The sequence below is a fragment of the Coffea arabica genome, chromosome 3c (genome assembly GCF_036785885.1).
Source record: "Coffea arabica cultivar ET-39 chromosome 3c, Coffea Arabica ET-39 HiFi, whole genome shotgun sequence".
Taxonomy (NCBI): Eukaryota; Viridiplantae; Streptophyta; class Magnoliopsida; order Gentianales; family Rubiaceae; genus Coffea; species Coffea arabica.
The window spans coordinates 5,389,793-5,402,345 of NC_092314.1; the positions used below are offsets into that span (position 1 = coordinate 5,389,793).

The following is a 12,553-nucleotide window of genomic DNA, read 5'->3' on the forward strand; positions in this document are numbered from 1 at the left end:
GCTAGAAATATTTCCTTTTGGATTGCAGGGTTTGATATAAATAGTTGTTTGAAAAAAGTAACACCGTACTGTAGTATTCTATTGAAAAGTCAATTCAGAGTTTTTTTGTCCTTGAATAAGTTTATAGTCCAACTCTTGGTATGTTCTTTATCTATTTGCCTTGCAATGATTTAAAATGCACTAAGAAGGTTCATTGCTGCTGCTGACCTCAAGGCATGTAGCAGAAATGTCCTTACAATTTAGGCATACTTTGGCCCAGAGATATGTATTCTTGTCAAATTCTATCAGATATCAGTGAATGGAGTGGTTGGGAATCAGGACTCCAGAGATGCATAGACGGAAATATTTAACTTTCAAAAAAAAAAAAAAAAACTAGAACATTATATTGCTGTATGAATCTTTATACAACTCTGATCTCGATTTTCAACAAATGAAAATGACTGTCAACATGCACGATGCTTGTGTGCTACAACATGTATCAATTGATTACAAAGATAACATATTGTTAAACTTGTAGTTCCCGCAAATGATTAGCTTGAGATTTGCGTAGGACTGATGACTTGTAATATATGTATATATATATACAAAAACTCCTCTCTGTTATTTGATACTATGTAGTAGTTATGACTTAGTGATATACTAACCATATGGACCCAATATGTTCATCTTCTATCTCTATCTTAGGATTAATGACTCCTGCTGATGAAAGAAAGGCCTCTGCAAAATTGTTGAAAGGAAGGCTGCACAAAGTTAAAGCTGTTCAACTCCAAGATGGAGAGGATTGCATTTGAAAGAGTTCACGCCACTGATATGTGCAAAAATATCTGAGGAATCAACCATATCATCTTCATCTTTCACGACCACCTATAAGCCGAAAAATGAAACTTTTGTTAGGCATAATGAAGCATACATTCCAGTTTATATGACAATGAAAGGGGTAAAAAAAATCTGTGAACAGGCATTTTGGGATCTGATGATTGGAAAAAAGGAGACAGAAGCTGGTGGATTAGGTAAAGGAAGGACGATCACATCTCTTGATTGTTCATGATGGTGTTCATGTCAGTGATGATAGGTGAAGAGAAAATTTAAACTCACATCCTCATCTGTGTCCTCTTCTTGGTTGCTAATGCTACAAGCAGTTCTATTCATCTCCAGCTCATCATTTTTTGCAAACCTTCCCCTAACACGAGGCCTGCTGTCTGCCAGTGTTTTGCGGCATGCATACTGCACATTGGCTTTCAATATTAGTACACCACATATTATTCAGGCATGAAATTCAGTATGCTCCAAAAGAAAGTTGGTGGACATATATATTTTTGTAGACGGGGTGTTCGTTATATTAGCAGACAAATGAATCTTCTACATATGGCTGCATGAATTAATAGCAAAGAAGGTGATGGTGCCTATTTAACGGATACCTTCTGCAGTTGTATATGTAATAACGCTGAGGATGCAGCAGAAGCTGACATATGAGAACTCAACTACGAAGACTCTCCCCTATTGACAAGGAAGGATGCATAATCCGAATCTCTTGATTGATGACAAAAAAAAAAGTTACATGCATATTGTTAAATGTGATTGTATGCACCTTGATTTTCTTGCTGAAGTTCCTTTCATTTCTCTTCTTCATATACCGATGTATCTTTTCTCTCCTTTCTTCAACAGTGAGCTTGCCCACCTTGAAAGTTGGATCATCTAGATTTGATATCTCTGATGCCAAGGGAGTAGAATTTCCAGCTCCATTAACAAACTGTTGACTCTCATTACTAATTGCCTAGTAAAAGGAATTTGATCAGTGATTGCTTCGTAAAAGGAGTATGATCGGTGAATGCAAATTACAGTTAAATCACTCTTTGGCGCTCAGAAAGAAATAACATCGATATGTATCATGTGAAAGTAGTAATAGTAAATCTTCTTGTATCCCATGAATTGGGGAGGAGAATTAACAGTCAAGTACGTACTTACCAATTTCTTCAATATGTAGGATGTTTATGTAAGAAGATTACCTGAAGCTCAGTGCTGCAGTTATAAACTCGGGGCATGGCATCTGGGCAAAAAATTCCACCATTTTCTCCTTGGAATTCTAATTCCTGAGGTGGCAATTCAGTGCCAAGGAAAAGGCAACCACCAGAGAAAATTCCTGGATTTTCTGCTGCTAATGCAGCATTGAGATTCCCTGGCAGGTATGGTCCAATAGTAGGATCAAGTAGAGAACAAGAAGGCGAAGAAGTACTCAAGCGCATGTAAGGTGGCATGGCAGACAAGCATTCCTCTTCATAAACAGGAGGCATCGGAGGCGCCATAAGTGGGACAGCAGGGGGTTCTCCAGGATACTGAGCAAGTGATCCATCAGCCACGTCTGTCACTGAACTTCGAGCATTCAAGGAAGAGTAATCGAACTGGTCTAGTTGGTTATGGACGTACTGAGGAATGTTATATGCTGTAGAATTACTGAAGTCTATGGAAACAGAGATGTCATTTTCAATATCATCTGTGGAGTCAAAGATTACAGATAGATTACTGTTGTTGTTAGTTGTGGTTGTGGTCATGGTGGAGGTCACGGCATGAGTTGTGGTGGCAGTCTCGGGTGGTTCATCTTTAACTAGTAAGTTGTTAGCGTATCTGTTCATGTCAGGAGTAAGGGAAAGATTTGTAGAATAGGAAGAGTGCTCTTCATAGCAGCAGTTTGAGTTGGAAGCAACTTCAGAATTTTGTAGAGTCTCTGGAAATAATTCAGACTCACAAAAGTCGAAAATCTGAGCATTGATGGGGCTTGAAATTTCTTCCTGCACAAGAGAAACAACAATTAATTCATCGACTTTAACACGGCATTCTTCTTACAATTAATTCAAGCATTAAGTTTTGCCCCTCAATTTCATCAAGCAAAGACAGATTCTTGAAAGGAGGAGGAACTTCTTGGTGATCAATGTCTTGCAAAACACCAAGATGTAGGTGGACTTTATACTCCATGTGACCTAGCTGTGGGGACTGTTATACCATGAAAACAGATGTTTAGTGGCAATGGTAAAGAGGGAAGCTGGTGGCACTTGAACTTGGTGCAAAATAGAGAAACTGTCAAATCTGGGGAAACAAAAGGAACCTCAAGGCACTAATAGTCTCCTGTGTCGTGCATGTGCAGTGCTGCCAATAAATTCTATATTCAGTCTAACTAAATTAAAGTGTCAAAACTAGAAACCTTCAGCAATAGTGAGTGTACCAAAAAAGCTATATTCCATCAAAATCCAAAAAGATAACGGAAGTTGCCATTAAGATGGATCATGACAAGCATTAGACGAAGTGCTTTAGGAAAATGACAATTTGCTGAGCAAACTTGGAATGCAAGACTGAAAACATCTTCTCAAAGAAGATTTGAGAATGCAAACTTTATTGACTCACTATTAAGTTGCAGAAAAGGATCATGAGCTGCATATATATATATATGCCCTTTTGAATTTGATGCTTGTGTAAGTTCAACATCAGAAGAACTAGAACAGTAGAACCAAGGTCCATAGTTGCGAAGTGCGTTTGAAAATGTGAACAGGTGTAGCTAAAAGTAAGCTAATATATTCCATTTGGCACGACAGAAAGAGCCTCAACTTTCCATTGATAGCTAAAGGATCAAGATTCAAAGTGAAAGTAATGGAAAAGATGATTATGTCTAATTGAGAAAGGAAATCTACATCAAAAAGTGAAAAGAGAGAAGATTAAAGAAATGAAAGAACTACAGAACAACATCCTGCAACCTTGTGCGTTGAATAGATTGCAGAGTCATTAATTGTGTAAAAAAAAGAAGTAACCATTTGAAGAGAAATCAAAGCTATTGAAACTTTTTCACACTTCAATCATTTAAATCAGATTCATTACCAGAACCCCTGAGGATCAGATTTAAAAGTTCCCATGGATGCACGAGTGACTCTTCTATATATCACATGTAGAACAATAACAACGTCTATCCACAATAAATAAGAAGAGGAAACTGCATGCACGATCAAATCCCAGTAAAAATTTAATCATGTTGCAGCTCATCGTAGACATGATAAAGAGAGAAAGGGCTTTTCAGAGTCTGAGAGATTATTACAAGGGGAAGCTGTTCTTGATGGTGAATTATGTCCTGCAACATTGTTCTATATCTTCCGCAAAATTACGTTGCTGCTGCCGCAAAGTGAAAACAATTCCAAATCCTCCTCAAGAGCTCGATGATTTTTCTTTTTCTTCCCTAACAAACAAATCTCGAGCACCAAAAAAAATAGCCCTGATCAAATTTCTTCACCCTTAGCCCAAATTGCATGGCTGAAAAAACACTGAAGGAACAAAATTTTCCACCCCACAAAAAATTTAATACATTAAGCATATATTTTCTAATTTTTTTGAGAAATTTTTAGAGAAATGAAGAAGAAAGGACGTCCAGCATGGGATGGAAAAGATGAAAGTTGTTAAGGTGGTGTAAATTTGAGAACAAAGTTAGTTATATAAGGTTCGTGGGAACTCCGGACATCGAGTCAAACCGAGGTTGTCGTCAGGCCGCACATTGACCTATGTCTCCGTGGCATTGTTTAGTAAACCCATTCATCTGCTGACACATGCACTCCTGTCCAAACTGATTTTTCTCTCTCTAGAGAAAATAGTTTATATCTCCCTGTTATATCTAACTAACTAGCACTGGGACTTTTTCTTTTTGAAGAGAGAAGGGTAGATTGCTACTTTTCATAGTTTTTACAGAAAAATGTAACATAATGATGATTTGATTTGATACATATAAGATAAAAAAATGATTAAAAAATATGTTCATGAAAAATATAAAAAATTTTTTACAAAAAATCACAATTCAAACAAGGCTTAATTTAATCATGAGTAAAATGATCGTTAGGAGCTTGTCTAGAAAATGGATTAGGCAACCATGACTAGAGAAATTAATCAGAATTCTAGAATAGTTCTCACCTTTGAAGTACATTCGTAGGAGTAAAGTTTAGATACAGAAGAGACATCTATGTGCAGAAAAAAATTCTTGGAGATTAAAAGATGGAAATTTGTTGGGATTATAGTGTGATGAACAATTTTAGAAATAGATTTAGATAAAAGAATAATAAAAAAAAAAAGAGTGTACAATCTATGCTTATAGTTCTGATTGGGAAATGATTAAGTTAACAAGGCGATTAAAATAGAGATTTTATCTCATCAGTCTACATTAACAAATGATTAATATCAGTAATTGTATTTCTCTGTAGTTTACTAGTGTGTTACGTTAAAAAAAATGAATTTATATATTTTTTTTTGTGTAATGTTGTTTGCTTGGGAAAGATAAGGGGGTATATCGTATATGTTAAAAAAAGGCTCAAATTATATTAAGGTAAAGCATAAAGGGCACAAAAGTGCACTTAAGTATAAATTTACGATCTTAACCTTAAATTTTTACACCTTTTCAGACCTCTTTGGAACCTGAGTTTTTTGGGAGTTTGTCTAAAACTTTACTGTAGTGCACTGTAGAAGTTTTTGAAAAAATTTTATAGAAGTTTTTGTAAGGTGAAAATTTTTTTTTCTTTTTTTTTTCTTTCTTTCCTTTTTCTTTTCTTTTCTCTCTTCTTCTTCTTCTTCCTCCCCCTTCCCTCCCCCGTTACCTCTGCCTTCCCAGTTCCCAGCAGCCATGGCCCTACCATTTTTTTTCTTTTCTTTCTTTTTCTTTTTCTTTTTCTTTCCTTTTCCTTTTCTTTCCTCTCTTCTTCTTCTTCTTCTTCTTCCTTCCTTCCCCCTCCCTCTTCGCTCGCGGTACCAGACAAACCAGCAGCCCCTCTCCCCAAAATTTTTTCCCCTTTTCTCTTCCCCTCTTCTCCCTCTTTGCTCCCCTCTCCCCCTTACTCCCCTTCACCATCTCCCTCTCCCTCCCGAAGCAGAGAACCAGCAGCCATGGCACCTACAAATTTTTTTTTTGCTTTTTCTCTCCCCCTCTTCTCCATCTCCCTCTTCCATTCTCCTCCCCTTTCCTACTCCCCTCCCCTTTTGCCCAATCCGGTCGTTCGACCAGATCGCAGCTAAGGAAGCGGGAGGGGTGGCCAGGGAGAGGGAGGGGGAGAGGGAGAAGGAAAAACAAAAAGGGTAGGCCGGTGTCGGAAACAGCGGCGGAGGGGTGGCCAGCGATGAAGGTGTGGTGGATAGGGGTGGGGGAAAAAGAAGAAGAAAAGAGAAAGTTTTCAATCTATTAGATATTTTTTTGGATTCCTGTAGCTAAAGTTGTTAAAAAATTAGTAGCTAAAAAACTTGGCCAAAAAACTCGGTTCCAAACAGGCCCTTCATTTCTTTCAGATTTCCAGACCTTTAAACCTAATTTTTTTTTAGTACATCTACCAGAAAATTAAAGTAGGAATTGGAATTTTTTTTGTTCTATCACAAAAGTATGATTGAACAAATAATCAGCCTTAAAATTGAGATTCAAGAAAATAGAAGTATCAGCTAGAATTTCGAAATGCATCAAGATTTTTAACGGGGATCAAGCTAGCATGCACCACATGTGAATCGAGTAAATAGCCGTATAATTTTAATTCCCTAGTAAAATTACATTTTTTTTTAATTCCCTAGTAAAACTACGTATCATTGAAATCCACCTTTCTGATCTAAATTGGTTGGATATGAATAGAATCCTAATGAGATAATGAAAAGATTAGTATAGATGCTTCTCTTGACCGTTTCTAGACAACAATTGTGGAGGCAATGAGGCTTGTAGTCTTTGTCGAACTTCAATTTGCAGAAAAATTATGGATACTGTAATCTGGGAAGTAATTTCAGTGGCATAAATAATTTCTAATCTTCTTTATAACCTATGATTCATCAATACTAACTAAAATTGATTGCTTTACTTTTAAGCCACAAATTACAACTTTCGTGCTTTCTTATGGTAGGAAATTTTTGTTAATAAGTGCGGTAGCAATGATTTTATAAAAAGAACAAACGGATTTTTTTAACAGGTGCCCATATCGTTAACATATTTAAAATTCACCTAACCTATCATGTATATATACATAGTAACAATTATTACCCTCCCTTATATTTATATATTTTCCCTAATTAATGTTACATTTTTAAAAATATGACTTCTGAAATATATTTTAACGAGTATGCAATGGACACCCGTTAGACAAACCCAAAACAAAATGAAAAATGATGCAAAAATTATGGAATTGTAAGTAGGAGGCCTTTGGTTCAAACCTCCCAATATTAGATGAAAACATGCGATACCCTTTTAGCACTTAACTTTATTCCTATACTTTTTCCTAGTCAAGGAAACCACATTCTCAGGCGCAAGGATTCTTGTCTCTTTTATTTTTCTTGTTCTCGTCTTTCTTAGTTTTCCTTGTTTTCTTTCTATCCAGACTGATCATGGGGTTAATTACTCCTCAATCACAAAATTGTCCTCTTAACTTCAAACTTATTGGGGACTAAAGAATTACAACATGCTTTTAGGAATTTTTCTTCAAATGACTGTGTTCTTTATTCTATAGAATGTTGAAAATGATAGAGAAAAAGAAAATGGGCATTTAAGCTGGACTTTGCATCTGATTAAAGAAGGGAAAAAAAAAAGGTGCATTTTGTTCCATGGTAATTTGCGTGATGCTTTTCTTTGTATTATTTCTATGTGGATCCGAGGATAAAGTTTACACTTGATCATGACATAGAACTTTGGCTGGACAGATACTTCTTGAAATGGACTGCTCAATGGAGAACTTTCTTCACTTGGATAGACCAAGATAGAGCACGCTTTCTCGAATATATGTCTTATTTAGGCAGCTCTCGACAAGGAGAGTTGGCATTCTTGAAGATGACCTTGGTACTTGGTAATACAACCATTCAAGACTGTGATTTTTTGCAGAATTATTGGGTCCTTATCCTGTTTGTATCAGACATAGACCTCAAGAGTTTCATCACGCAGCTCAGTTCTTTCCTTATCTCAACTTTTTCAAGTTGCCGGCATTGTCAAGAAGAATTGATGCGTGGATAGCTACTGAAACAACTAGTATTCTAGCTTGTGCTATACACGAGTTTATAAAACACTCGATTCATCCATCTAACATGGAGATGTCGAAAAATTTTAAATTTTAAATTTGACTGTTCGTGGATTAATTATAACCCACTATTTCAAAGCCTTCAATCAAATTTTATGCATTAAAATTATTGAAAAATCCAAAAGAATTTTAATGTAGACCTCTTGAATAGCTTCAAAACCTCTCATTCTTTCTTTTGGATTTTTCAATTATTTCAATGCATAAAATTCCATTAAAGGCTTTGAATAGCTTCGATTTGGGAAGGATGGGACTTCAATGAGTCCAAAGTACGTGCAACTTAATTTTTAATATTTTTGTTTAAAGCTGTATACTGGAATGATAAGATATTAGTAAAAAAAAAAAAAAAGGGTTTGGTTCTTGCTTTTATATAGTTAGGCTAACTTATTATTTCAGAATCATAAACTGAGCAATTTCTAACTTTCAATTTTTTGACAGTGACTTCTCCCTATCAAGAAAAAGAAAACGTCTAACCTGAGGACTCGATCAAGTTTTACTTTACATACCATTTCTCTATGAGGGGTTGCTATGACGTGAGTCCAAAAGAGAACCAAAAGACAAATCATTTTAGTCTGACTCAAAAAATTTTTTTTTTAAAAAAATAATTAAGTAGATTTAATCTTGTAAAACATAAAGTGTTTTTGAGTGATTGTGCTATTTGTAATACTGTACATGTTTTAAATTGTATAGATGTTCAAAGCATATTGATCTGCCTGCAGCCTAAGTAGTTGCCAAGCATGAAACAGGCCAATAGTAACTACAATCAACAATTGCAGGCTTACAAGGATGAAAGAATTGAGATATACAGGGGACAGGTTTTAGAGAAAGCTAATCTCTGAAGCCACCTTTTATTCCAGACTTGTGATAGAAGATGGTCCAACTTCCAGGCACCAGAAGAAAAAAGGCACACTTTCCAGGTTGCTTTGCATCAGAAACAATCTTTAGCCAGTTCCCTGGACTCCTTTCGAAGATGATCCCTTCCCAAATTTTGTTGCAGGAAGGCATATTTGGTACAGAATCGACAGGCCTCGTGGGTTTGCATGGTGAAAGATGTGTCCATAATCTTGAGTTGAACCGACGCCTGATGCTAAACATGGCTAAACGGATACAATTCGTTGTTGAAAAATCAACTCTTGTACTATAAATGGCAAAGTACATGACACCTTTCCGGCTTCAAGAACATTTGCCCTATATCCTGCTTTGGCAAAAATTCGATTGCATGAAGATATTTGCAGTGTTTGTTGAATTTTTCTTTTGTGAATATATGGAAGATCGGGTCATTTAGAATCTTAGATTATGTTCTAAATTTTCATCAATTTCTAGATGTTGGAAACATATTCCCTGCAGACAGGATGGCTGTAACAATTGTGTTCTGAGTCGAAAACCCATGTACTCAGATGTCTGCATTTATGCTAAGATTATGGATTAGATCGAGCATCAACATTGAGTGCTAACAAGCAATTGATTCAAAGATGAAAGGACTTCTTATCTATTGGATGATTTGAAGCTTGTTTAATATCTCCAACTCTCCCATTTTTCTTCCCTTACCTCCCCGATCAACCAGCCATTAAATTCCCTCATTTAAGCTCTGCATGGCCATGTTTGGGTGTAAATTTTTGTGAAACACATACGTCTGCACCCATCCAGCAGCATGGATATTAGGCTGTAATTTAGTTCCAACTGTTAATCTTATCTTGCCAAGTTTGTTTTAAGATTTTAGTATATTACACGGTATCCATGCACAACTATATGTATTGCCATAAATTACTTTTACAAGTGAAGGATTAAGCTTGTAATGATAGAAATCTCTATTTCCTGATCACTAAACTGATTTATTTAGTGAGATTAATTCCACCAACAGAATTGAGGAAAATTTTAAGAAAACAATAGATTTTAGCAACGAGAAGGACTCTAATTACTTCTGCATACGTAATTTATGAGATTAGTCCTCATGCTGAGGCTGCAGCATTTGAGAGTGCTAGAACTACTCCTATGATGGTGACATGCTGCTGGTGGTACAAAATTTGCCCCCTGAACCAATGGTGGTAATACTTTACCAACAAGTACTTCAAAAATATACATTTTGCCCTTCCCCCTCCCCCTCCCAAAATGAATTATGTTTTGTACTTTTAATTTTCGCAAATTCATGTGCATATTTTTCTTCCCAAATTACTCCCAAACTTCCTAGTTTCTCAACAGTCAACTTTTATACAGTTGTATTTTCCTATTATGTATTCACTATAATATTATGTTATTGCATGCTATGATATTGGATTATAGTATATATTAAACCAACAAAAAAAAAAAAACTCCCCTAACTATCGCCTTATCCCCGCCCTTTTTCACTATCTTGTGGGTGCTCCAATTGTGACCACTTCTATGTTTTATTTGACATAAATTTTTAAAATATATATATATATATATATATAATACCAATAAAAATCACAATTATTAGTCTTTTGAATATTTAGCCAAAAATAGCAACTGCAATTATCAGTTATTTTTTCACATTTGATACTACGCAAAATCTAAATCAATATCCATGGATTTTTCTTACAAACAATATGTAACATGTGACAAATAAAAAGTCGAGCAAATTAACATAACAATATCATACTTTTACTACAAACACAAAAAATCGCCAAGAGAAGCTACATTATGATGGATTTAAAAAATTGTTCTGCAAAAGGGTTCTTTGTTGTGGCGGCTTTGACTAGGTGGTCCTCGCACTTGCGGAATGCGAGCTGTGAGAGTTCGCATTCTTCAAGTGCGAAGATAGCAAACCTTCTGTTCCAAGCAAGAGAGTGTATTTCTTCCTCCTTTCTCTGACAATTATCAATTATATCCAACTAAATAATTCAAGTTTCTCTTTAACAAATGTTTGTCATCTTCTATAACAAAAGTCAGCAACTACAAATGAGAAAATGCTGTCCTTTTTGCTGAAATATGGATCAAAACTCAGTGAATTTAGCTATACCTCACATTTGAAAAATGCGAGATTGCTCACATTTGAAAAATGCGAGTACGAATATCTCTCTTGCTAAAAGCACACATCACAATCTACCCTTTTAAAAAATGATATTAGAATTCATCATAATCTTGAAATTTTCTCAATTATTTTGTCACAACAAAGTACTATTTTGTTAATTTTAAATTTAAAATATATGCATATATATATATTTATATTTATATATTAGTACTATAATGCATTACATATAAGGCGGAGGCAGGACAAGTGGAGTCCTATTTAAATTGCTACAAAATTATACATAAGTCTACACAGTAAGTTAATTAACTGCTGTTCAACATCACATCATATAGTAGCCGAACATTTTGATGAATACATGATAAGAAAATGTAACAAGCTAAAAGTTGATCATTGAGAAAATAGGAAGATTGGAGATAATTTGCGAAGAAAAATATACACATGAGTTTGTCAAAAATAAAAATACAAATATAATTCACTTGGAACGATAAAAATGTATATATTTTAAGTTCAGGGTGGTGAAATATTACAGTCCCATAGATTGAAGGGGGCAAAGTGATAATAATCCTAAATTAAATCAAACGCCCATGGAAGAGACTAATGATTCCGGCCATGTCAGAATTTTATATAAAAAGAACATGTCCTCCACTTAAATTATGCTGTATCATGATTTGACACCTAAAAATCAATTGATGTTCCTAAAAATGTATACGAGGAAACATATTCTAAAAGCACAATTGATGTTCAAAGCATTTCGTTTGGATAACTTGACTGAAAGAATGTGGATAGCGTCAAAGCATTTCGTTCGAAATAACGGGATAATTTGACTGTTGAGACAATGTGAATAGAATGAATTACACAGTAGTATATCCTTGAAATGCTTTATACATTTGTTCACTCAACCAATGGATTGCTTTCTCTCCAAAAAAAAAAGAGGAATTAATGTATTACTATGTGTTACTATTACTTAGGATCAAAACCAAGATTCATTAGACTGGAGGCAAGTGCTTGAATGATCAAGTTAAATATAGATTAAACAAGTATTAATCAAAGTTGGATTCCAGCTGAGCTCAAATAGATGATTTAATCGAGCAATTGTGGAGTTTGATTGTTACCTATAGGTCCCACTACAATCCTAATGCAAACTTGAACTAATGAAATCTCGAACAATCTTGAACTAATGTTACCTACAGTCCCCCGCGTGAATGGTCCAGCGGCAGCGCCTTTCACCAGTGAATCTTGAGGTCACAAGTTCGAGTCTCCGCTCCGCTGGATTCTTCCGCGCACTTAGCGTGTTCGGGGCGGGTTGAGGCGCCGGGCCCGGGCCGCAGGGGATTAGTCGGATCCCGTAAGAATTGACCCGGACACCCTTGTGTCGAAAAAAAAAAAGAACAATCAAATATTAGATCAAACTCAAATGGTACACTTTGCAATTAATTGACTCACATATTTTTGACGTTAGTGGCAAATATTTTGGTAATTTACCATATTTCTCTTGACAACCCTGTTTTTGGTATGT

General features: G+C 35.5%; 1 protein-coding gene across 1 annotated transcript; it reads right to left on the reverse strand.

Annotated features, from left to right (window-relative positions):
• Positions 1–371: 371 nt before the first annotated feature.
• LOC113734353 (uncharacterized) lies at positions 372–4,410 on the reverse strand. The gene is made up of 5 exons (XM_027260869.2): positions 4,079–4,410; positions 2,007–2,786; positions 1,589–1,774; positions 1,096–1,224; positions 372–864 (listed from the first exon to the last, which is right to left on the reverse strand). Exons 1-5 carry the CDS (start codon positions 4,118–4,120, stop codon positions 751–753), a joined length of 1,251 nt encoding a protein of 416 aa, XP_027116670.2. The 5' UTR covers positions 4,121–4,410; the 3' UTR covers positions 372–750.
• Positions 4,411–12,553: the final 8,143 nt, after the last annotated feature.

Bases quoted from the DNA above. Each gene is read 5' to 3' on its own strand.
- LOC113734353 (XM_027260869.2), bottom strand. From the start codon at position 4,120: ATGTTGCAGGACATAATTCACCATCAAGAACAGCTTCCCCTT. The intron at 2,787-4,078 runs GTAATAATCTCT...TCTCTTGTGCAG, and splicing joins ATCAAGAACAGCTTCCCCTT to GAAGAAATTTCAAGCCCCAT. The intron at 1,225-1,588 runs GTGCATACAATC...GCCAATGTGCAG, and splicing joins ACTTCAGCAAGAAAATCAAG to TATGCATGCCGCAAAACACT.